This window comes from Chrysemys picta, chromosome 1 (genome assembly GCF_011386835.1).
Source record: "Chrysemys picta bellii isolate R12L10 chromosome 1, ASM1138683v2, whole genome shotgun sequence".
Taxonomy (NCBI): domain Eukaryota; kingdom Metazoa; phylum Chordata; order Testudines; family Emydidae; genus Chrysemys; species Chrysemys picta.
In genome coordinates this window covers 317,518,300-317,544,809 of record NC_088791.1, presented here as the reverse complement: position 1 = coordinate 317,544,809, position 26,510 = coordinate 317,518,300, and the positions used below count along the sequence as shown (strand labels likewise).

At 43.7% G+C, this 26,510-nt stretch overlaps 1 protein-coding gene across 2 annotated transcripts in view; it reads left to right on the top strand.

Moving 5' to 3' along the window:
• Positions 1 to 395: 395 nt before the first annotated feature.
• DDX10 (DEAD-box helicase 10) overlaps positions 396 to 26,510 on the top strand; it is a 316,478-nt gene continuing 290,363 nt past the window's right edge. Inside the window, exons 1-9 of one of the 2 annotated variants that reach the window (XM_042855081.2) lie at positions 396 to 659; positions 6,016 to 6,076; positions 6,282 to 6,412; positions 9,317 to 9,475; positions 9,971 to 10,091; positions 16,771 to 16,960; positions 19,556 to 19,682; positions 20,909 to 21,071; positions 22,749 to 22,833. In XM_042855081.2, the coding sequence (XP_042711015.1) occupies positions 486 to 659; positions 6,016 to 6,076; positions 6,282 to 6,412; positions 9,317 to 9,475; positions 9,971 to 10,091; positions 16,771 to 16,960; positions 19,556 to 19,682; positions 20,909 to 21,071; positions 22,749 to 22,833 (1,211 nt within the window). In that variant the 5' untranslated portion in view covers positions 396 to 485. The remainder of the gene's footprint in view (positions 660 to 6,015; positions 6,077 to 6,281; positions 6,413 to 9,316; positions 9,476 to 9,970; positions 10,092 to 16,770; positions 16,961 to 19,555; positions 19,683 to 20,908; positions 21,072 to 22,748; positions 22,834 to 26,510) is intronic. The other variant, XM_042855078.2, reaches the window with a different exon arrangement.

Below are 26,510 nucleotides of genomic sequence, written 5' to 3'. Positions count from 1 at the left end.
CTTTCACAGATCAACCCTCTGAGTGCAAACGCCCTTATACATTAAAAACACTTTTGTATATATTTAACAGCATTATAAATGCTGGAGGCAAAGCAGGGTTTGGGGTGGCATTGGGGGAGAGCGAGCCACCGAAGGCAGGGGAATGTAGTGACGGGGGTGGGGTCTCAGTGAAGGGGCGGGACTAGGGTGTTCGGTGTTGTGTGACTGGAAAGTTGGCACCCCTAGACTGAGCACAGGCTGGCTGCCAGGCAACGAGGAGGGCGCCCCCCGGGCCTGACGCCTCAGGGAGCCTGGCCGCACTACGGGTCCTTGCCCCCGCCCCCATCCCTCAGGCCCGGGCCCCACGCCAGCTTGTGGGCGGAGGCCGGGCAGCCTCAGGGGCGGGGCTGGATGACGCGCTCTCCCTGCGACTGTCCCGGCAGCGGCGGCGGCGCGTGTTGGTCCCAGGCCGGGACTCCGGGAGGCTGCGGGCGAGCTAGCGCGGCATGGGCGGCACGGGGCGCCGCGCGGGCCCGGACCCGGTGCGCAGCTTCGAGCGCTGGAAGAAGAAATACACCAAGCGCAAGAACAAGCTGCGGCTGCAGCAGAAGCAGCGGAAGCGGCCGGAGTGGGAGGTGGAGCGCGAGGGGATCGCTCGGCTGGAGCAGCGCTACCCGGAGGTGAGGGGCTGGGCCGCGCTGCCATCGGGAGAGTCAGGGGTGGCCGGGCCTCGCTATCCCCAGGGGAGTGAGGGGGACAGAACATGGGGAGTGAGCCATGCTGCCCCGAGTGGGGCATTGCTATCGTCGACTGGGGCTGCCCTGGGGTGAGGGGCACCCAGCAGGGGAAAGGGACACTGTCCGGTGGTTGCAGGGCACCCAGCAGGGGGAAGGGACACTGTCCGGTGGTTGCAGGGCACCCAGCAGGGGGAAGGGACACTGTCCGGTGGTTGCAGGGTTGCCCAGCGGAGGGGGCACTGTCTAGCCCTGGGGAGAGGTGGTGCTAGCCAGGGTTGGGGCTCCCACTGGTAGTGAAAAGGGGCATTGCTAGGCTAGAGCATTGCTCTCTGGAGGTGAAGGGTGCACCCAGTGGGTGATGCCCAGAGGAGCCCTCCAGAGAAGGCGTGGCTTGGCTGGAGTAGTTATCTCAGAAATGAGGGGCACCTACTAGGAGAAGAGTGTATTTATCTGGCTAGAGTGGTGCTGACTGGAGCTTAGGGTCACCCACTGAGAGGTATTGCCCAGCTAGAATGGCCCTTTCTGGAGGTCAAGGAGACATTCACTGAGGTGATATTCCTTGATCTGGAATCAGTCAGATTGAGGCAGCACCACATGGAGTTTGTGTGGGGGGAGACAGACTCGACTGGGGTGTAGCTTAGCTGTGGTATTACTGTGGGATATTTGCTGTGGGAGATGTGATGCAGCAGTATCCAGGGGATATTAGCTGGTTCCAGCTGAGCTACCTGTAGCGGAGAGCGGGGTCGTGAAGATTGCAGGAGGGGAAAAAGTGAGTGTGTGATTGGGGAGAGGGAATGCTTCATTCTGTACTAGTTGTAATCTTTCTGTTGCTGGGGATGGTGCAACATGGAGGTTTGTAAAATGCCACTCCACGTTAGCAAGTGGGAAGGTTTCCTTAACCATTAGGACCCTACCAGTAGAGTGAAACTGATGTGATTCTTATCTGACTGGTTTCCCCAACAGGAGTGGCAGAGGGCAACTGGGATCCCTTCAGTTTTATTCTGACGCTGCTGCACAGTCATGACAAGAGCCTTAATCACCATATGTCTACACTAGCACTTTTGTCAGTAAAAGTTTTATTGGCCAGGGCTGTGAAAAAACACACCTCTGACTGACATAAGTTTCTCCGACAAAAGCACTGGTGTGAACAGCACTATGTCAGCGGCAGATGCTCTCTCGCCGACATATGTTGGGGGTGGTTTAATTATGCCGGTGGGAGATCCTTCCGCTGCTGGCATAAAGCGGCTATATGGGAGACCTTACAGCGGTACAGCTGTGCCGCTCTAAGAGCTGTAATGTAGCCATAGCCTAAAAAACAAAACTCAGAGAGAAGGGAAGAAGCAGCTGATAGGGATGGGAGAGAATGCGGATGGATGGTTGGAGAGAATGGTATTGGGTCCCTCTAACTAGACAGCAGGGGTGAGTTTGTGTATTGGAGAGTAGAGAGAGAGAAAAGAAGATTTCCATTCCGCTCAGCAGACTGGAAAACCATCAAATTAAACAGGCACTTTGTAGCCAAGTCTAACAGAAAAATGTGTGAGTATCAAATAGCATCCTGGGGGCAACACCTGGGCCGGAAGCCCTTCTCCTCTACGAGTAGTCAAAATAAAGGGCATGGGGATTGGCGTTCCCACCATAGCACAGCCCTTGGACCTCACTGAGCAGGAAAGGAATCATTTGAACCAAACTCTGGTTAGTAGGTTTAGTCCTTGGGTTATTAGATGTGTGGCTGTGACTATTGATAACACTTTATGTTCATATGGTGCCTTTTATGCAGAAGGATCTCAGTTCTTTCCACATGGTATTATTTCATCCTTTGCTGAATTGCAGCCACCCAGTGGATAGAACATGTCAGTCAACCTTCACTACGCGTGGGGTGAAGCACAGAGTAATGAGACTACTATCTATTTGAGACTACTGTGTGGGCATGAGTGTAGGCTTTCCTCGATTAGGCTTGTTTCACTCTTGTGAGCAAAACCCATAATTGGTGGTGTATTCTTGTATTGGGTTTTTTCACGTTTGTGATAGAGCACACTGAGACTGAGTACAGCAGTGATAAATTTTCTGTTATTATTATGGCCCTACCAAATTCACAGTCCATTCTGATCAATTTCACGGCCATAGGATTTGAAAAGTCAATTTCACATTTTTGGATGTTTACACCTGAAATTTCAGGGTGTTGTAATGGTGGGGGTTCCAACCCAAAAGGGGATTGTGTGGGGGTTGCAAGGCTGCTCTAGGGGCATTGCAGGATTGACACCCTCACTTCTGTGCTGCCTTCAGAGTTGGGCTCTGAAGGCAGCAGGAGCGGATCTTCCTGCAGCTGGAGGAAACTCCCCGAGGTGGAGATGAGTCTGATCTCCCCTGTGATGCTGGGAGTGCCCCAGCCAGGGGCTGCTAGCCCCAACTGGCTAGGGAGGGACAGGACTTGCTCTTCTCCTGCATTGGCCCCCCTCCGGGGGAGATCAGACCCACCTCCGGATACCTCCCTGGGCTGCAGGAAGCTCCCAGGCTGGGCAGCAGCTCTAGAGCTTCCTCCAGCTGGAGGCGGTTCCCAGGGGTGGATCCGATCTCCCTTTTGCTGCTGGGAGCACCTCAGCCAGGGGCTCCTAGCTGCTAGTCCCAGCCAGTGGCGGATTAATTGTGCCCAGGGGCCCTGGCCAATTTGGGGCTCCTGGAAAAAATGGGCAGCCTGAGCCCCAGCAGGAGCTGCAGAGGTGAAAGCCCTGAGTCCCCGCAGGAGCTGTGGAGGTGGAAGCCCTGAACCCGGGTACCCCGAGCCCCAGCAGGAACCATGGAGGTGGAAGACCTGAGACCCGGCAGGAGCCGTGAAGGTGGAAGACCTGAGACCTGGCAGGAGCCCAGCACTCCCAGCAGCATAGGGAAGTCGGATTTCACAGGCAAGGACTTATTTCACAGTTTGTGAAACCTTTTTCATGGCTGTGAAATTGGTAGGGCCTTAGTTATTATGGAGAGGCAGTAACCTCTCCATAGATAAGGATTCAGCAAGCTTCCATTGTATGACTCCATATTAGAACTCCTGTAACTTTATCCTGGAAAAGTCATTTGGCCTGACGATTGTTAAATAAAATTGCTTAAGTTACTCACCATAATTAAAACTACCTCAGTTTCTTTGTCTCCCTCTAGCTTAAAAATGACCTGTTACTATACCTTCAGACTTTATATAGAATTATATTTCGATTACTGTTGTATGCTGGCTACATATGGAGGGGGAAAAAAGGTTGTAGCTAAGCAACGGTATTAGGGTTTTTTTGTGATTATATTTGGGCCCAATCCTGCTCTGATTTTAACACCAGGTTTTTTTTCCCCACTGACTTTAGTGGTAGCATAATTAGGCACTGTGTGTGAGAGCACCTTAGCTGGTTGCATTTTAGAAAGAAAAGGGCTGTTGTATAGCTGACAACTAACAAAGATCTTCCTTTGGCTCAAATGGTAAAAGTCTATGTTTTTGGAGTTGTGTGACTCTCATTCTGTTTTTGCAGGTTTGTGTGGTTTAATATGCAGAGGTATTAACCTCTTTGAAATTAAAGCTGTAAGCACAGTCCTGTTAGAATGCTGATTGGAATTACTGTTGAAGGGAGTGGGTCGGGGAAGAGTAGATTCAGAGCAGCATTAAAATTTGGAAGTCCAGTTTTCTGCCCTTATGAAGAAGGTTGTCTCAGTTCATTGTACCTAAATGGGAAAATTTTAGAATTGAAGTGATGTAAGACAGGACAACTGAATTCAGAACTTTGTCTCTGTTTGCCAGTCCCCCATCGTGTAGTACCTGATCACCTGTCAGATATTTAACAATTCCTCCTTGTTTGCAGCCTGCAAGAGCAACATCTTGATTGTGGGAGGGGGTATGTGCGTGAAGGAATTATTGTAATAAAGCAAGGCCTTTTAGAGGAGACTTATGTTTATTTCTGAAAGTGGTTATTTCAGTGTCAGTTATATCAGGTGGGGAGTAAGGACTTGTCTTCACTACCGCGCTATGTCAACAGGACCCTTTCACTGCATACCTGGATCCCCCACACTAAGCCCCTCCACACTTGGATCCTGCCAGGCTGAGCCTGTCTGCCCCACACCTGGATCAAGGGCCAGGGCTGGGTGTGCATGTGAGACTGTGTCCCTCTCCCTCAGTGCAGAGGGGCGGAGCCCCTGGGTGTTTCTGGGGAGGCCCAGCCCTGGCACTGTCAGGATTGGGTGCAGCCTCACCTCTGAGTTCATGTCTCAGGGTAGGCGGGGGGTTTCAGGGTGATCTCCCACCTCTGTGCAACCAGTGCGTGACCCTTGACCCTGTTGCTGCACCCACTCTGCAGAGGTGTGGGGCTGACACAAGCAGCTGAGGGGAAGCTGTGGGAGCCTTGGCCAGGGCTGCCATTTAGGAAGGGCGGAGGGACACCCCTGCTCGAGTTCCGTACCAGAGGTCTGCTTGCGGCACATACCCCAGCTCCAATCGGAGCTCTTACCTGCTGCGCCATGCAGACAGGTCCCCTCCTCCAGGAGCCAGGGTTTTCCAACGACCGCTCTCGCGGTCAGTTTCCTCCACTGCACTAGGGCCTCTGGGAGTGGGGCAGGCAAGGAAGAGATCAGTCAGGGTGTGTGTGTGGGGGGGAGGAGGGCGCGGAGGGAGCACAGGGGCACTGGGGGTGGGTGGGGAGAAGCAGAAGGTCCCCAGGGTGGGGCAGCTTCAGAAAAATCTAGAGAAATTCTGCTTTTAGGTTTGATACTGTTTTATCAGCTATTTTGTATGAACATTTAATTGCATGTCATGCCTTGGGCTTTTTGGCAAGTAGCATATGGAATGCTTAAACCTTGATTATGTATCTTAGCATATCGTTACAATTGGATGTCTCTGAAGACATTAGATGATTACGTTTAAGATCTAAATTGAACTGCTACTGTACATAATAGAGCTATGTTAAGTGCATATTTTGCTCTACTTTTCCTAGATTAGGAAAAATTGTCAGGGTTAGATAAACCTAATGTAGATGCATAGGTGTCGTTTGTGGGGAGAGGGGTTGCCCCCCCCAACTGCAAGCTTTGACAGTTGTGGAATTTGCTCCCCCATACACAGTCCTATTGGTCTGACTGAAGCGGCCTCCCAAATGTAGAAGTCAAACTATGCCTGTGTGTAGACCATTTCCCTCCAGTTAGCTGGTTGAGGTTGATTGCCAGGTACTCCTAGAATTAACCCACTAAAAATTCTACCAATGTTACCAGCAAACTAAAACGATGTGATTTAAATTCCATGGTATTCTTATATTCTAGCATTGATTAAATCCTTTTGTTTCAGATAAAACCAAATGAAATTGAAAGATTTTCAGATTTTCCGTTGTCAAAGAAAACATTGAAAGGTAAGTACACCAACTTAGGAAAGTATTTGATATTTAAAAACACAAACTCCTTAAACTGCCAATGAATAAAAATGATTAAAATTGGTCTTCTATTCAAAGTTCCAAGATAATGTTGCCACCGGCAGTATTTTTCCTTATGGGAAAATGTATCATTATCCAAGGCAAAATGTAAGAATCTTTTTTTTTTCTCTCTCCCAAATACTAGGTTTGCAAGAAGCACAGTATCGCATGGTAACTGAGATACAGAGGCAGACCATAGGTTTGTCTTTGCAAGGTAAAGATGTACTTGGAGCTGCAAAGACTGGATCAGGCAAAACCTTGGCTTTTATTATCCCAGTAAGTAATTTACCTTCTCATTGGAAGCTTGAGCTATGTAAAGTGGAGGTATTGGATATTAAGCAGCATACTTTGGTTAATCGGAGCCAGGAGGAGACTTATAATTTGACTGTAATATTTGTTCACATAAAGCTATGACAGACTAATTTACCTATTGCTGTCTGAGGTTTTGTAAGATGGTCTGGGTATATATTTGTCTCTAGAAATGTGTTGACACTTTGATATCTTGTTCTGACATTTTTATTAAGACTGATTTAAAATTTTTTTTTCTTAATACTCCTTTACCTATATAGTTGACTGCTAAAATTATTTAAAACTGAATGTCTGTATGGAATAAGTGTAAAATTGATCAAGGAACCTGTTTACAACTAATCTTCACTAAATATGTAATACATTGTTCACTGTAGGTTAGGCTAGAGTTCATGAAAGTGGTTTGTAAATTAGACTGAAAATTGGCTCACAAAAAATTATCGTTAGAGGATAAAAGTTACTATTGGTTCACCTGGAAAGTCAGGCTTTGCATTTATTTTCTTTAGTATTATAGAAAGGATTTTTTCAAGTTGGCATCTAAATTGAGGAACCAATCAAATGGTGATCAGGTTGGGCGAGGGGGGACTTTATTTAGTTTTAAATTATGACACTAGTGATTAGCATTCAATGTAGATTATTAGTTTAGGGCCCAATCCACTTCCATTAAAGTCAATGACAAAACACTGGGAACAGAAATGGGTATTTAGGAACCTCTCAGAAACTAAATGTGCTTTATGCTAGATCTCATTTGTGCCGATTAGGAAATAAATGTATAGGTTTTGGAAAGGGGTGTGTGTGGGGGGAACAATCTTCTGCATACTGTAGCAAAGAAGGAAAATGAGGTTGCTTAATTAATTTATATCTGTAATTGAGATATACAGCTCTTGAAAGAATTGCGTGCATCTTTATGTCCATGCATTTAAAGGGATTTGTAGAGAAGGGGGCCTAGTGATAACTGGGACTAAGTGTCATATAGAAGGAGGCTAGAAAACAATTTTAGATCTCCTGTGTCGCTGTGGAAAGCACAATCAGTAGGGATATCACATCAGCCCTGGTGAAATCGTTTTGTTGTACAGCTGAACACAACAATTTGACAGTGTGTGAATCTGTTATAGTAGAAGTGGACTTGCATCATGGCAGCAGTACCTTTAGTTGGAATGCTCTGTTTCAGCAGTGGTACTGCCTTGTAGGTGTGAGCCCAGTACTCCTGAGGGCATTCTGCACCAAAAATGAAAAATTCTGTGCCAAAAAATGAAAAATTCTGCACACAATATTTTAAAATTCTGCAAATTTTATTTGTCAAATAAATGTGGCGGCTCCAGCATGGCACTGGGGAGCACAGGCCACTGGCTGCACAGAGGTGGGAGATCACTGTGCAGCTCCTCCCTCCCGCCCCTCCCCGGGGGGACACGGATTCACTGTTGAGGCTGCACCCAACCCTGACACAGTGCAAGGATTGGATCTGCCCCAGAAACACCACACAGCCCTGCCCCTCCATGCCAGGTGTGGGAAGGCAGGATCCAAGTGTGGAGGGGCTTAGTGTTGGGGGAATCTAGGTGTGGGGTGAGAAGGTTGTCTGGGTGCTTGCGGCTCAGTGGGGGATCCGGGTGCGGGGGGGATCTGGATGCATAGGGGCTTGTTGGGGGGTTCTGGGTGCAAAGGTAATGGGACTCTGCATGGTGGTCCAAGTGAAGGTGGTTGGGGCTCTAACAGGGGGGTCTGAGTGTGGGGGTGATAGAGCTCAGTGGGGGGCCTGATGGTGGGGAGGGTATCCAGCTGCTGGAGGAGTGGGGCTCAGTGAGGCTGGGATCCAGGTACAGCTGGTTGGGGCTCAGTAGGGTGGGGGATCTGGGTACAGGTGGCTCGTTGGACTGGTCCAGGTGCAGGGGAAGTGGGGCTCATTGGGGGGGTTCTGGGTGCGGGGGAGTGAGGCTCGGCAGGACGGTCTGGGTATGAGGGACTCTGGATGCACAGGGGTTGGACGGATGGGGGAGCAGCTCCCTGTACAGGGATCCCTCCCCGTGCAGCTGAGGAGTGATGGGTGCAGGAAGCACAGGGAAGAGGGGCAGTTTGCAGAGCTTCCTACAGCTAGGGGAGAAATCTGGGTGTGGGTCTGACCTGGCCCCGGATGCTGTGCAGGGGAAGAGGAAGTCCCGTCCTCCCCAGCCCAGCTGGGACTAGCAGCTGAGCCTAGTGCAGGGAGGAGCCACCAGCCCTGTCTTCCCCAGTCCCGCCCCACAGTGATTTACCTCTCTGCCGGCTGCCCTGGGCAACCGAAACATACTGTTGGGGAAGTTCATCTGACTGCTTTTGTGGCTTCCCTTTGCTTCCCCATCAGGAAGTCCGTTATCTGCAGGGAAACAAAGAAATCTGCAGGGGACATAAATTCTGCACATGCACAGTGGCGCAGAGTTTCCCCCAGGAGTAACCCAGAAATATTACAGCTGAATAATTTTATTCTGCTTGCTCTCCTTATTTCTGGTACCCACAATTTTAGGAGCAGAATGGTTAGTATTGCACAACTGTGTACCCGAATCCCATTCTCATATAGACTATACAGACTTGGCTGGATGGTGTTATGTGTTGGATTCATTACACATTGAAATTGTTTTAATCTACAAATTGTCTCCCAGTGCAGTTCTGCCCAGTCTTTCTCCTATTCCATTATTTGGGAGCTTTGCTTTAGCAAATAATATCAGTAGTACCATTTAGGATAGAATTATAATTAAACAGTAGCCCTCCCAAGTGTAACATGTATATTGATATAAATAAGTGCTGAGTTTATACTATCTGCCTTTTTAATTTATTTCTTACTTTGGTTACGTATTATACAGTAGAAATTATAGGTTTTGAAATGAAACTGTAAATTTTCAGGCTTTGGAAAGGTTATATCGCCAGCAGTGGACATCGATGGATGGATTAGGAGTTCTGATAATATCGCCTACGAGGGAACTGGCGTACCAGACCTTTGAGGTTCTGCGTAAAGTGGGGAAGAATCATGAATTTTCAGCTGGCCTTATCATTGGTGGAAAGGTTTGTTCTCCTTTAAACTTTCCATTTTTTGTATGGGGAGTACAAATGACCATATTTATCTTTAGAGGAACAATTGTCAGGGAGATGATAGATAGATGGGCAGTTATTGGGAACCCCTGTGTCATGGTAGAAGAGGAATTACTGGGAACCTCTGCATCACTGTTTCCCAGTATTTTTCTCTGCTCTATTGCTTATGTCTTTTGAAGCTTCAGTCTTGTGCCTTCCATCTTTCCAGGCAAGGTGACTGAACAGCACTCCCTTTCCAAACCTTTCAGGACTACCTTTCACTTTAAAAGTTATTCCGAAACACTTTCTATTCAAATCAGAGATCTGCATGTGCTGCAGAGATGGCACTCAAGTCTCTGGAGCTAGGGGAGAATAGTGAAAATAGGGTTACTCCTAGTAACTGCTGGTTTAAGACGGCTTGAGTATGCTTGGTGGAGGGTCAGCTTAGAGGTGTGTAATCAGAACTAAACTGTTTTAATTAAATTTCAGGATCTGAAACAAGAGGCCAACAAAATCCACCATATAAATATACTTATATGCACACCGGGTCGGCTTCTACAGCATATGGATGAAACTTCATATTTCCATGCATCTGATCTCCAAATGTTGAGTAAGTTAAAAATGTTAGAAAGCTATACATAACAGTGGAACACATCATAAAGTTTTTTATGATGTACACCTCTACCCCGATATAACGCGATCCGATATAACACGAATTCTGATATAACGCGGTAAAGGAGTGCTCTGGGGGGGCGGGGCTGCACATTCCGGCGGATCAAAGTAAGTTTGATATAACGCGGTTTCACCTATAACTTGGTAAGATTTTTTTGGCTCCTGAGGACAGCGTTATATCGAGGTAGAGGTATACTTAGACTCAGAGACTTTAAGGCCAGAAGGGACCATCATGATCATCTAGTCTGACCTGCATATTGCAGGTCACAGAACCTCACCCACCCATTCCTCTAATAGATCTATAACCTCTGGCTGAGTTACTGAAGTCCTCAAATAATGATTTAAAGACTTCAAGTTACAGAGAATCCACCATTTGCCCTAGTTTAACCCTATAAGTGATCCCTGCAGAGAGAGGCAAAAAAAACCCCAGCGTCTCTGACAATATGACCCAGGGGAAAATTCCTTCCCAACCTCAAATATGGCTGTCAGTTACACCCTGAGCATGTGGGCAAGACCCACCAGCCAGACATCTGGGAAAGAATTGTCTGTAGTAACTCAGAGCCATCCCCAGCTAGTATTCCATTACTGGCCATTGAAGATATTTGATACTAGCAGTCGCAGGTTGGCTACGTGCCATTGTAGGTGGCCTCATCATACCATCCTCTCCATAAACTTATCAAGCTCAGTCTTGAAGCCAGTTAAGTTTTTTTTATCCCCACTGCCTTGGAAGGCAGTTCCAGAGCTTCCCTCCTCTGATAGTTAGAAACCTTCATCTAATCTCAAGCCTAAGCTTATTTTGATGGCCAGTTTATATTTATTTGTTCTTGTCAACATTGGTGTTAAAATTTAAATAACTCCTGGTATTTATCCCTCTGATGTATTTATAGAAACCAGTCATATCTCCCCTCAGTCTTCTTTTGGTAAGGCTAAACAAGCCAAGCTCTTTGAGTCTCCTCTCATAAGGTAGGTTTTCTATTCCTTGGATCATCCTAGTAACCCTTCCCTGCATCTGTTACAGTTTGAATTAAGATTTCTTAAACATGGGAGATCAAAATTGCACACAGTATTCCCAATGAGGTCTCACCAGTGCCTTGTATAATTATATTAAAACTTCCATATCTCTACTGGAAATACCTTGCTTGATGCATCCTAGGACTGCATTAGCCTTTTTCACGATTGCATCATATTAGCAGCTCATAGGCATCCTGTGATCAATCAATACACCCAAGTCTTTCTCCTCCTCCTCTGTTCCTTTTAAGTGATAACTCCCCAGTTTATAACAAAAATTCTTGTTGTTAGTCCCTAAGTTCATGACCTTGCCCTTTGCGCTATTAAATTGCGTCCATGTCTATTACTTCAGTTTTCAATGTCAGCCAAATCTTCTTGTATGATATTCCTGACCTCCTCTGTATTGGAAATACCTCCACAAATTTTTTGAGCATATTCCTACTTTTTCTGCCAAGGTCATGAATGACCGTGTTAAATAAAATTGGTCCTAAGACTGACCCCTGAGGAACTCCACCAGTAACCTCTTTCCAGCCTGAGAGTTCACTTTTTAATATGACCTGTTTGTAGTCTCCCTTTAACCAGTTTTTGACCAGGGTGCTGGGGGGGCGGGGGAACACTGAAGTTACTCAATTAGGGCAAACTGCAAAGAGTGGGGCAGACAGTCCTCAAAGCTTTCTCACCATTAATCCACTTCTTGACAAAACCTAAGTTTATGAGCACATTCCACATAAGAAACATTTTTAGACATTTTAAAATTTCTAAACTTTAACCTGTAAGTTTCAGAGGTAACCTTGAAACGTTTTAACACAGTATCCTTTATATTTTACATAATTCAAAGCTTCATCCATACCTATTTCATTGAACACTTGCCTACCTTTCCCAGTCAATCTGGTCAGCAGGGCAGGCATACGCTGTACCTCAGGGATATGCTGAATTTCACATAGACATTTAAAGGTAGATAGAAATTTTTCTGTCTTCAGTATCTTTGTAAATTGGACAAATTCTTCCCCAGCTTTTGTTGTCATGAGGGGATGGATTTCCAGGTTGTTGGAGCGTTTTCTGCTCTTCCAAGACTTTGATCTGAAGTCTGGCAGATTGCTGTTGCATCTGGTGAGCCTTCTCCTCAGCAGCCAGACGATCCATATGCCTTAAATGGGCTTCTTTTTCCAGATCAGCTATTTTTTGCTTTTCCTTATTATCAAAGATCTGTCAGCTTCTGTTCATGCTCTAATTTTTGCTTGCTCATTTCCAATTGCATTCTAATTGCTTCTGCAGGGAATGGATCTGGGGCAGGTGAAGGAGACCCTGCTCTCTGATCACTGGCCATTAACAGATTTTTTTGGTTCTTGCTCTGGGGCCTTTTTCTTAAAAGACAATCCCCTCTCTGAGCACAATTCTTCAAGGCTTTTTCTGTCAAGATCTTCATATGACCGTGGGTGACTCATTGTAACTGATTTTTACCCTTTAAACGCTCCAATATCAAAATTAATTTTTGACAAGCGTGGGGTTCTGATCCAAAAACCCAATTAATCCGTGGTAATGTGTATCCTAGCCAGACTACGCCACTGTGACCGAGGTCACAATCCCCAAAGCTGGTGGATATTCCAATACTTAGATTTACCCAGCCAGCACAAAACAGCTTCTGCAATCTTGCATCTGAAGAAGTGAGGTTCTTACCCACGAAAGCTTATGCTCCCAGTACTTCTGTTAGTCTCAAAGGTGCCACAGGACCCTCTGTTGCTTTTTACAGATTCAGACTAACACGGCTACCCCTCTGATACTCTTCTGCAATATCTTACTGGTTACCCAGAAGCCAAAACACAGTTCCCTTATAGCAACCCAGCCTTGGGCTTCCACCCAGACACCCCAGTCAAACATGATGAGTATTACTGAAAATCTTAATCATATAAGAAAGTTCTACCAATCACAAAGGATCGGGCACATTACCTTCCAAGTTAATGAATATTTTAGATCTTACCCAAATACACGCTTACAGCCAATTCTTATTAACTAAACTAAAATTTATTAAAAAAGAAAAGAGAGTGTATTGGTTAAAAGATCAGTATACCTACAGACATGAGTACAGTTCTGAGATCAGTTTCATAGTAGAAATGGTGAGCTTTGTAGTTGCAAGGAGTTTTTTCAGAATTAGTCCATATGTTATAGTCCAGCATTCATATCCAGGGTGATCCAGGAGGGACTGGAGATTTCAATCTTACGACTCAAGCTTCCCCTGCATAAAGCACCAAATGATCTGAGATGAAAAGATCAGGTCCCAAGAGTTTTTATACAGTTTCTGGGCAGCACGGAGTTCTTGGAAGAACAGTAGGTTTTGAAGTAACCTTCTGTTTCCTAAACATCACCAGTAAATACTACGTACATTAAGATAAGGTAATTTATCCATTAAGCAGTTTATGATAAACTTTAAAGAGATATGATATTATTTCACCCAAGATTTATCTAAATGTTAATATTCCTTTTTGATTTCTGAATCAATAGCTATAGTAATAGACAGAAACTGTTTACATGGGTAACATCTAACAAAATATAAGTAAACTCATATAATTAGTATTATCTCTAATTCTCTAACAATACAGGTTTGTATTTCCGAGTTCTAGCCTATCTAACATAGAATGGCCCTAATTACTATTTACATGCTTTAGAGACATGTTAGAAAAGTAGTGGTGGGCAACCTGCATCCCATCAGGGTAATCCGCTGGCAGGCTGCGAGACAGTTTGTTTACATTGACCATCCGCAGGCACGGCCGTCCGCAGCTCCCAGTGGTTGTGGTTTGCCATTTCCGACCAATGGGAACCGCAGGTTGCCCACCACTGCTCTAAAGGTTGAATCTGGGTCAATTAGCCAGTGAGCTGCTTAATCCTTTCTGGCCATCTGTGTAGTCTCCCCTTTAACCAATTCCTTATCAACATTTCTCCAATTTAACTAATAATTTCCCATGTGGAACTGTATCAGATGCCTTACTGAAATCCAGGAGGATTAGATCTACTGCATTTCCCTTGTCTAAAAAATCAAATCTTCTCAGATAAGGAGATCAGGTTGGTCTGATCTACCTTTTGTAAAACCATATTGTATTTTATCCCAAATTCCTGTTTACCTTAACTACTTTCTCTTTCAAAATTTGTTCCAAGGAGGTCAAACTAACAGGCCTGTGGTTTCCTGGATCAACCCCCCTCCCCCAATAAATAAATTGGAACTCTATTAGCAATTCTGCAGTCATAGGGTATAACTCACCAGTTTTCAGATTCATTAAAAATCCTTGCTATTGGGTTTACAGTTTCATGTGCCAGTTCATTTAATATGCTCAGATGGAGATTATTTGGGCCCCCCAATTTAGTCTCATTAAGCTGTCTGAGTTTGGCTTCCACCTCGGATGTTGTAATTTCAACCTCCATATCCTTGTTGCAATTAGCCATCCTGCCACTACCCCGTGACTCTTACTTTGCCTCAGTTTTTAATAAGGCTAATGATTTGTTTAGGTGTTGGGCCATGCCTAGATTATTTTTAATTTCCACCCCATCCTCAGTGCTTAGCTGTCCCACTTCTTCTTTCCTTGTTTTCTTTTTCTTGCTATAGAACCTTTTACTATTGGTTTTAATTCCCTTTGCAAGGTCCAACTCTGCTTGGCTTTTAGCAGTTCTCACTTTATCCCTGCACTTTCTGACCTCCATGAGGTAGCTTTCCTTGATGATCCATCCCATCTTCCATTCCTTGTAGGCTTTCTGCTTTCTCTTAATCTTTGAGATGTTTGGTCTGAAACTCTTCCCTGTGAATTTTTTCCCCTTGCTAGGGATGCAGGCTTCGGATAGTTTCTGCAACTTTGACTTGCAGTAATTCCAAGTCTCCTCCACGTTCAGATTCTTGAGTTCTTCAGTCCAGTCCACCTCCCTAACTAATTCTCTTGATTTGAAAAGCGAAAACTTAAAAAAATTAAGGACCCTAGCTGCAGATCTGTTTTTGTTTATCCTTCCATTTAGTTTTATACTGAATTAGCTCATGATCACTCGAACCAAGGTTGTCCCCTACAATCAGCTCTTCTATGAGGTCCTTACTACTAACCAATACCAAATCTAAAATGACATCACCTGTTGTTTGTTCATTATTGTGACTATTTGCTGAAGAAATCGGTCAGATCTCACATCCAGAAAAATCTGGGCCCTACTATAATTAGTGGCAGTTGTCTTCCAGTCCCATTAAGCTGTCTTTCTTGGTCAACATTGGCCTCAGCCAGCTCCCCTGCAGCACCGTTTTGTTCTTGATGTAGTTTTCAGACCTGTACTTGTGTCTTTGACCCATCCCAGAAACATGTCTGCCCCTTCTTCCTTTCCTTTCTGGGTATAGCTATCCTGGTCACCTGAAGTGATGACTAATGGCCCACCCAATTCAGTTTAAGTTGGGTATGCTCTTTTAGTCAGTCTCAGAAACCTTATTTTTCAAGATTCAACCTAGATTAACTTCTCTCATATTTTTTTTGTTGGCCTTTTGTTTCTTTTTCTACTTTAGCGTTTACCTGAATTCACCTGATTTCAGTTTGCTAGAAGGTTTGCCTGCTTCTAAGGTTTAACATGTGATCTGCAGCACTGGCTTGGGGAATTTAGTTGAATTATTTTCTTGATTGCTTTTGGAAGCTGTTGGTGGCAGGGGAGAATTCGTTACACACACACACACACAGCTCTCTCTGTTAGCAGGGTGTGTGTGTGTGTGTTTCTTCCCCGACCCCCCCATATCTCCTTGTCAATTGCTGGAAATGAGCCATTTTCATTAGCACTACAAACAGTTCTTTTTCTCTTCTGCTGATAAAAGCTCACCTTAATTGATCACTCTCCTTATAGTGTATATGGTAACACCCATTGTTTCATGTTCGTTCTCTGTGTGTGCGTGTAATCTTCCTACTGTATTTTCCACTACATGCATCCAATGAAGTGGGCTGTAGCCCACGAAAGCTTATGCTCAAATACATTTGTTAGTCTCTACGGTGCCACAAGTACTCCTATTCTTTCTGCAGTCAGTTACTTGACCTGTAACATAACTCACAAAATACCCAATATTAAGCTCACTATAGTAAATACAATTCATAGTGGACAAGTAAGAGACTGACCATCACAGAACTGCAATTAGCATTGACCCTTGCCTTAGCCTTTGGACCCTCAACTCTGTATGTGTTTATTGCAGCTTGAGGCAGGGATGAATTGATTTCCCTGACTACTCAACCTCAGTTTCACCTTATGTCCAGCTTTCTTTTATTTCTGTAACGGGCCCTCCTTTGTTGAGAAGCAATGCACATATAAACTGGTGGATTAATTGCTTGAAACCCTGATCTTCTGCATATGAAATTGAGAGCTGTAGTTCATGGATTATGGGAGAAGTTGAGGACTTTTATAGTAGGATTTCTACATTGAATGAAGTAATGTAAAGAAAAATCAGTGAAAGATCTAGTTTATGTAATTCTTGGTCTAAGTGTTTTTTGTTACTGTTAACATAGTTTTGCAGGTACAGAGACTTCAAATTGAGATTTTTGTTTTTAATCTCAAGGTTAGAATGGAAAAGAATTAAAAAATCCAGTTCTTCTAAACCTGTTTCCTCGTTCTAGTTCTTGATGAAGCTGATAGAATCTTGGACATGGGCTTCGCTGATACTATGAATGCGATTATAGAAAATCTTCCTAAGAAACGCCAGACATTGCTTTTTTCAGCAACACAAACCAAATCAGTGAAGGATCTTGCACGACTGAGTTTAAAAGATCCAGAATATGTTTGGGTTCACGAAAAAGCAAAATTCAGGTAAGTGGTGGTGGTTTGTCTTGGTGCTTGTACTGGAGAAAGAAAGTGATGATAGCTGCACTTTTCTCAACTTCTTTCCTAGCACCTCTGGGAAGTGGGATGTTGTCATATTTCCATGTTAAACCCCTCCTGCTCCACTCAAACACTGGTTCTTGATGTTTTATTTTGAAAGCAAGCAGCTGAAGTGTATTGCGTTGCCAGTCATGGTTCACTTATAATTTTCACTAAGGTGCCTTAGCTTGATCTGACTTTTTAGATATAACTAGATGCAAAAGGGTTCATGTTGTCTTCAGTGGCATTTATATTCGGGAGGGTGGGGGGAAGCTGAGCAAACCCAAGTGGAGATAATAGTATTTAATACAATAAAACCTTGCACTTCTGTAGGCTCTTTTCTCTGAGGATTTCAAATGACTTTACAAACATGAATGTTTAATGGAGTGTTAGAAATTCAGAATTCCTGTTTCATGGGAAATTATGAAATTTCAGAATTTGGTTTTGTTCTGAATTGGAATGAAAACAAATATTTTCAAATTTTGCATGAAATGGAAATTCTAAAATAGATTTAAAAAAAATCAAAATCTTCATTTTTAATTTTATTTTTTCATTTTTATATTTTTGTTTTATGTTTGCAAAAACATTAAGGGTGGCTGGTACTCAGTACAGATTGGAACATCTTGTTTTCTAGATTAGTCTCTCGTCTGTGTTGTTATGAAACAGTTTGACATCTGGATCTAGACAATAAGATAAGCACTCGCTATACAAATTAGAGGACCAGCTATTTTTCAATATCCTAGAAAAATGATTCCAAACTAAAACAAAGTTATTGAAAACTGCTGCTCTTAGAATTAGTACGCTGAGTGTTGCTTATTTTTGTGTTGATAATGTCAGTGCCAAACTGTTATATTAGAACAAAAAATGGGAGACACTTTTATTTAGAAAATAAGATAAAATGTTTCAATCTCTATGTAGCAGCTGCCCTTAATGTTTTAAAAAAAGAAATAAAAAAGAAATGAATATACTTTTGACTGTTTTGTCATAATGACCTGTCTATAATAGCAGTAGTGCATCCTATGATGAGACTTGACATATGACATAGGCAGTATTACCACTGCTATCATGAAATAATGTAAAAATACAAATGAAATAACCTTTCAAATTAATTTGGAAACTAAAGCTTTGTTCTGAAATGAAATTTTGAAAATTTCCAAGAAAAACTTTTCGCAGCAAAATTAATACAGTGTTTTGAAAAAAAAATCTGGGTTAGTTGAAATGGCATTTTCATGGGTAAGTCTTCCAACAAAAAATTTCTGACCAGCTTGAATGATTAAATCTATCTGCTCCCCTGTGTGATATAAAAATACTTGCCTACTTAACATACAGATGGAGGGGAAAACAAAGCACATTGAAGTAAAGTCTTTCCTAAGATCACACATTGGCAGAGTGGAGAACAGAACCCAAGTTCTGACTGAGTCCACTACTCCAACCAACTTCTCAATCCATTGTTTCACATACACTTGTGATAGTATTACCTAAAATATTGGATCCTGAATAATAGGAAACATTAGAAACACAATTTACATTGTTAATCCCCTTTTTGCTTGGTGGAAAAGGATCAAAACACCTAACTAAATATATAGCTACCTTAGCTTGAGGGCTAGTGTAGCTATTAGTACACTCAATTGCATTTCCCTGTTGAGAAGGGAATATCTTTATTATAATGCTGCCTCATGAGAGCTTTCGAAATATTTCAGTAGCTGCAATTAGACAAGATGAAGCAAAAAAAGAAATAGAAAATATTTGTTTTGTTTTAGAATTATGATCTTGGCACACGGTATTTCATCAGCTAGAGAAAAACAATTTCCTGCAAGAGATTTACAAAATGGCAACTACTGTAGCATAACTTAGAGCACTACTAGCTGAATAAAAATCAGAGCAGAGCATTGCAGTTTCATCCTCACAAATGGCACCTTCAAGTTACATTTAATTTCAGTCTGGTCAATCTGGGGTGGGAGGTAGAGAGCATCAAGGCATTTTAAAGTATGTTAAGAACTGATCTTTCATGGGCTGTTCTCTTTTGTTGTTAAAGAACTTGAAAGTAATTTAAGATAACAATTTAGACTTTTACAGAGAGACTCTGCATGTCAGGTAACTAGTGCAGTCAGTTAAAAATGTATTTTCTTGTACATTTAGACTCTGCTTTGACATTGCCTAAAGCACAAATGATGCTTTAATAGGACTAAAAAGAAAGGTTTGTATTTTAGGTCAAGACCGTTTGAATGTCACTATTTAGACATAGGCATTTTTTGGCTTAATAGGTAACTGGATCTAAAAAGTCACTTAAAAATTGTGACACTATTAGTAAGAAAATCATAAGTCTTCAAAAAGCATGAGCCTTTCATTGGCGCTTCCAGGTATGCTTCTGAAAATAGGGAAGAAATTCTCAGCATAATTAATATGGAAGCAATGAAACTTTTTAAATTTAACTTCGGGCTGATGAAAACCAAGTGGCAGGTCTTTAGGTACTCTGTGTGTGGCTTTTCAGGTTTTCTTATGTAAATGATATGAGAAGTGTCTAACTTGACCTTTGTTTTTCAGTACCCCAGCAACTTTGGACCAGAATTATATTGTTTGTGGGCTGCAGCAAAAAATAAACATGTTGTATTCCTTCCTGAGAAGTCACCTGAATAAGAAGAGCATTGTGTTTTATGCAAGTTGTAAAGAGGTACAGCTCATATTTATCTCTTCTAATAGATACTCTTTTTGGATATAATCAAGTATGAGGAAGGGAGGCAAACTAATGACTTTGAAATCTGCAAGAGAGACTTAAATGGTAAAATGAGAGTGCAAAAATTAACGTGTGTTTTAAAAAAATAGATGGTGAAAGTTATCAGTAAGAGCTGGTTGTATTTTTAACTGGTGTGGGACATTTTGTACTTTATTTGCATAGTGTGTAAAGAGGTTACTTTTAAAAAGCTGGAGATATGAATAATTGTGTGGTATCAAGGAAGAGAGGGCAGTTGAGAGTATGGAAAGACTTTCTTTATGGTCATCTGACTTGATCCTGCAAACACTTCTGAAAGTAATTTTACTCCCGCGAGCAGTCCATTGAAGTACTGGTGTTTAAGTGTTTGCACCATGATGCCATAGATATTTAATAATTTCTGACTGCTTAAATAGTAGCCTTACAGATTACCTTATTTGAAAGGCTTTATGGATGTATTTGTTTTTCAAGTCTTCTAAATGGGTTGTAAAAATCCATTTCTGCTATCTCACTGATACAGGAAGGTTTGAATATCCATGTTGCCATTTTGCTGACTTCAGTGTGGAGAGAAGATATAGATTAATTTTTGTATAGAAATACTGTTTCTATTATTGAGTAAGGGAATGTGTGTAGTTTCCTTAACTACTAGTTTAAAAAAAAATTCTTGGCACTTATAAAAAAAAAAAATCACACGTTGGTGTGCACCATAATAAACAGGCAACAAATGTCTTGGTGAAAGAAAGTGCACTAGGTAGAAATATTAAAATTAGGCTGCGGTGGATTATCCTGATTGCAATCTTGGTATCTGTACATGTGCACTGAAGTGCCTGTGAGAGCGGCACTACTGGTGAGATCTAGTTTAGTCCATACGCTTCTGACTCGCCAAGGTGCAACACCATATCTCTCCTGCTCACCCCCCAGCTCTCTGCAGGACCTGGCACACACTCGCTAGGCGTTGCTTCCTGCTCTGCGGAGTATGGCAACATCTTACACAATTTGCTTCCTGTCTCAGTATTTGGGGGGAGGGGTGATAACCTCTCTCCATTCACAATCAGGTCCCATCCGATCTCTGGGGTGGAGGAAAGCTATTTTGCTTTAAATGTTAAGAATATATTTACTTCTTAGTAGATAACTACCACCATCACAGTGAAATATCACGTTCACTTCTTTGACTTGTTGACCAACAGGTTCAGTATTTGTTCAGAGTGTTCTGTAGGCTCCGCCCTGGCATACCTATACTGGCTCTCCATGGCAAACAGCAACAGATGAAAAGAATGGAGGTCTACAATGACTTTGTTCGCAAGAAATCAGCAGTGCTTTTTGCTACAGATGTTGCAGCTCGAGGGCTGGGTAGGTAACCTTCAGTGCAATAGTGTATCCATAGAGTGGTGTTTCAAGCCTGTTCATACCTTAGCAGTGCATCATATAAGAAACCAGGCTTTAAGAAGCATTTTTAAAACACAATAAGTTTACATTTAGTTTGTTGCCTCCTCATCTAAAAGCTAATCATTATATCCAAAAAGCAAAATAATTAAAATACTTTCTCCTCAGTGCAATCTTTCTCTTTAACGGGGCCTCACTTTAGTAATCTGTACTTAGTTTATTCCTATTTGTCTTTGTAAAACGTCTGTTTTGAGCAATCTTGTAATGCTGTTAATTAGTTATGTGTTGAATAGAAGCTGTGTGGCTCTCTAATCCATAGACTGTCCAGCTGTTCCAGAACTCAGTAACTTGTGTTTACGAAATAAATAACAAGAATGGGATGTCCTGAATGCCAGAAGGAAGCTTTCAAAGGCTTTAAATACTCGGATGCCTCTTGCGTCCCATGGGTTAGTCTAAAAAGTAGGTAAAGTGAGCAGCCAACTACTAGCTGATGAGAGGAAGTTGGAGGGATTTTTGTCATGCCTGCCTCTGAATTGAAATGTGTCAACGTGGGAAAAAATCAACTCTTCTTTGTTGCTTCTAAAGAAGTAAAACAATAGCTGAGGCAAGAACAAGAAAATTCCTATTGATGGAAGTAGTTTTGTGTACATCTTGCTTTCCTTTGACTGTTTTTTTTGTTAGAAGGAAAGTGTATTAGCTCTTCCCTTATGTTTTCTCATGGCGATTTTGTATCTTACAATATATTTTTTTCATACTTAATAACTTAAAAGTGATTAGGTGTAATTGTTCAAAGTGCTTTCAAGGACTCACTTGCACTTGTGTGGCATTGGAAGTTGGGTTCAAACATTCAGCAGCAAAATTCACTGGCCCAAAATATCATCTTGTCTCCAACAGATTAGAAGAGGGAAATGCTCTAAATTAGGAGGAGACAGAGCATATAGGACTCCATCTCTACCTTCCATACTGTTTGGTTCTCACTGCTAAGGAATTTATTTGGCTGCATCTGTTTAGAAACAGTTGTGTGGATAATTGGTGCATATCCTGTGACCATAGCCATAATCAAATAGTAAATATTGATTCTACACAGTGCAACAGAGTTTTGCTGCTGTTAGCCTGGAATGCCCATTAAGTTTGAAATTTTCTTCCTTTTAATTATGACTGCCTTTCAACATGGACTGTTCAGTCTTACCTAGCAACCTCCTCCTTGCTGTCATTGAAATAGATAATGATGTTTTAATACCTGGATAGATATGGTAGTAGCAGCTGACCACAGCTAATTTCAAGCTCTGATTTTGTGGTAAATTGATATTCTACATAAAAAGTGGGTCAACTCACTTAATCATTTAATACCAGGGCATTTATTATCTGTAAGACACAGAGCATCTGTCTGTCCTTGTCAGGTGTGAAATTACGTTCCATTCAGTGCACTGTCATTACTTAGGAAATGAAGATGCCATTAATTTTAGTTCACTTTGACAAAGGGGATAGCTGTTTATGATATGCTGATACATGCAATTAATTTTCAATTCAGAGAGATTGCTCACAGGCAGTGTCTATAAATTGATCTGAATGATGGCTCTCTCGGAATAGTACTGCAAAATAAAATATTGCAACGTGTTAAAACTTGAATCTCTTTCTCCACAGATTTCCCTGCAGTGAACTGGGTCATTCAGTTTGATTGCCCAGAGGATGCAAATACATACATTCATAGAGTGGGAAGAACAGCCAGGTACGTGTTTAATTATGATTTGCATTTGTGTTGATGATAGGAAGAAAACTAATAACCTGATCAGCTAGGTACAGGTCAGAAGGGACTAAAAGCCATTACCACCTGAAGGCTGTTTGGCAGCTTATGTGAAGTGCGTTTGTCTTTATCAATTTTTCATAGATATAAAAAAAACCTTTATAAACACGAATACGCATAGTTAAATAGTTAAGAGACTGAATTCTCCTCTCGTCCTTAGAAGTGGTCGTGCCAGGCAGAGTGGAAGCTCATTTGTGCTGTGCCTGTTCTATAGATAAATAAGACTTTAATCTCTAGTGCTGGTAATCCATTTTCTTCCAATGGCATTACATTCATTTGAAAAGGATAATGCAATGTTTCGTGTTTTTATTTGGAAAATTCTGATGTCATTAAGTAGGTTGGTTTCTAAAAATCTTTAATTTTTCAACATTTAATATAATCATACTCTTAGGGATAGGAACAACTTCAATTTATTATTTGCTCCCTAAAGCAATTTCTTGAAAGAATCACATGAGTAATACCTACTTGTGTGAAAACTCGGTAGATAAAAATTTCAAAAATATACAGACTTCAGAGGGGACATTAAATCTCAGATGATAACTGGTGCTGAAGATTTGTCATAACATTTTTTATCAAATTACAGAACAGTCATGCTAAATTTAGTAAAGTCGTGGGTTTGATTTTTGATATTAAAAAAAAATAATAATGCCATGACAAACAAGGAAGAGGGGCCCCGAGTGAGGTGGTGGTGGGGATGGAGAACGAGCCTGCCCCACACTCACCCTGCAGCTGCAGCTCCTGTCCTGCCTGGCTTCCCTTCCTGGGTGCTGTAACCTGGTGCGTGGGGTTGTAGCAATGCTCAGGTTTGGCCTAGCAGCCCCTCCATCATGATGGGGAGCGGGGAGCCAGGCCTAGCTCCACAGGGCAGGAGCCATTACTGAAAGGTATGTTTATTAAAATCACAGATACAAAGACACATCCCGGACAAATGGTAAAATCACTGCATCCGTGATATTTTTTCCCCCACTATGAAAAACCTAAAGACTATCTTATTAGTTTGCATCTTTTTCCCCCTTCTAGAAGGGGGTGATGGGTTTTTACTTGCTTTTGGAAATGCTGGTTATGAACTGAACCATTTGCATTCTTTAAAAACCTATTAAATGTTACTTACATTTAGACATGCGGCTGCTACTGTTGTCTCTGGGTGTACATAAATTTGGAACTCAGCGCTGCAAAAGCTTGCATTTGCATGTTGGATCTGGTGGTTGTTGGGTCTCTGCATGGGAATAAAATATATAATATATGGAGATATACCTATCTCATAGAACTGGAAGGGACCCTCAAAGGTCATCGAGTCCAGCCCCCTGCCTTCACTAGCAGGACTAAGTACTGATTTTGCCCCAGATCCCTAAGTGGCCCTCTCAAGGATTGAACTCACAACCCTGGGTTTAGCAGGCCAATGCATGGCTGTAACCCAGTTCTTCCTCTCCTTGAACTTGAGCCTGCTATGGTGTCATTATCCTGTGTTTGTGGCATCACAGTATTGTCATGGAAAAGAAAATGTAGTAAATTCAGCATTATTGCGTAACTGCAGCTTCTAGCAGGACTCTTGAGAGTTTTCTCAGTATTAAGTGACTTGTCTGAAACGTGTCAGGTTCTGTGTGCCTGATTTTTTCCCCACTTGTAAGATGGGATGACATGTCACTCCCAGATGCTATTGGGAATGCTTCTAAAGCACTCTGCAGACTAAAACAGCTATACAAGTATAAATGTTATTAACACGACTATTAAAAAGGGTAAAGGAAATGGGATTTAATTCTAATACTGCTGAGAGAACTTTCCAGGGTACAAAGGGTGCCTTTTCAGAGAGCCTCTTTTAAATGAGACTTTTTCTGAGGTCAGATAGTGGTAGTGTGAATAAAGCTTGGCTGAATGTTGGGGATAGAGGGCCTGTTTCTTTGTTGAGAGGTTGTTCTCTCTGCTATACAGACTGACTACCCCTTTACTTCACCACACCTTTGTTGGGATCTCCTTTCAGATGAATTTTTCCATCGCCTGTATGTAAGGCTTTGCTGAGGTTTCAAGGGAAGGATAAGACCCAGTCTTCACATATTTTTGCTGGCAGAGTGGTGATTTGAAGAGAGCAGTTGCCTTCTGTAGGAAAAGCTTTACAAGCAGTGGCATAGCTAGGAGAGGAAAACTGGGTGGGTGGGCACTGACTGGGGGGAGCAGGGGGCCTGCCTCCCCCCCCCCCCCCCACTATCTCCAGCCGGCTTTTACTGCTCAGCAGGCCCCCGAAGATGAAGCTGCCTGGGGCACACAGGGACGACTCACCCTCTCCCAGGCGGGAGGTGTGCCTCGTGTGGGCGGGGCTGGGTGGGGCTGGAGACCCAGGCAGCAGAATGCGGTGCACAGGAGAGGGATGCTGATGGACACTGACCAGGTGTTGGGAATCCCAGCCTGTGGATTCGGGGGGCTCCAGCATCCAGTGGGCGGGCCGCAGCCCACTCAGGCCCACCCATGGCTACAGCCCTGTTTACAGGTGCCTGCTGATTCCTAATCTAATTCACAGATTAATGGTAAAGCTGCCCTGCATTAGGTTTTCATTGTGGGGGAGTCTGCCAAGTTCTTCGAGTGCATGTTGATTCCAAGTAGGTGTGCGCTGCATGCAAAGTCGTTGGAAGGCTTTTCCCCTAGCGGTACCTGTCGGGTCAGCCGTGGAGCTCCTGGAACTGCGCCTTCATGGCGGTGTATATAGGTCCCTGCCGACCCGCCACGTCTTCAATTCCTTCTTACTGCCAGTGATGGTCGTTGGAGCTGTGTGTCTCTCTTGCCTCCGCAAGCGTTTCCCCTAGTGATTAGACTTTCTGTTAACCCAGGGGCGGGCAAACTTTTTGGCCTGAGGGCCACATCGGGTTTCCGAAATTGTATGGAGGATCAATTAGGAGAGGCTGTGCCTCCCCAAAGAGCCAGGTGTGGCCTGGTCTCCGCCCCCCGCCCGCTTCTTATCCCTTGGCGGCTCCTGCCCTATCCACCCCTCCCTGACCTCTGACCGCCCCTGGACCCGCTGCCCTATCCAATCCCTCCTCTCATTCCTGACTGCCCCCCCTCTCTGGACCCCTGCCCCATCCAACCACCCATTCTCCCTGACTGCCCCCGGAACCCCTGCCCCTGACTGCTTCCTGCCACCCCATCCAACCCCCCCCTCCTTCCTGACTGTCCCCCTGGGACCCATGCCCCCATTCAACACCGCTGTTCTCCGCCCTCTGACCCCCCGACCCCTATCCACACCTCTGTCCCCTGACCACCACCCCGAACTCCCCTACCCTCTATCCAACCCCGCCTGCTCCCTGCCCCCTTAATGCTCTGCCTGGAGCACTGGTGGCTGGCGGTGCTACAGCTGTGCCGCCCAGAACACCAGGACAGGCAGCTGTGCCACCCGACTGGCTGCCAGCCATGCCACCGCGCAGCACAGAGCACCAGGTCAGGCCACGGCTCTGCAGCTGCACTGCCCGGCAAGAGCTCGCAGCCCCGCTGCCCAGAGAATTGCGCCGGTGGCACAGTGAGCTGAGGCTGCGGGGGAGGGGGAACAACAGGGGAGGGGCCGGGGGCTAGCCTCCCAGGCCAGGAGCTCAGGGGCCGGGCAGGATAGTCCCGCGGGC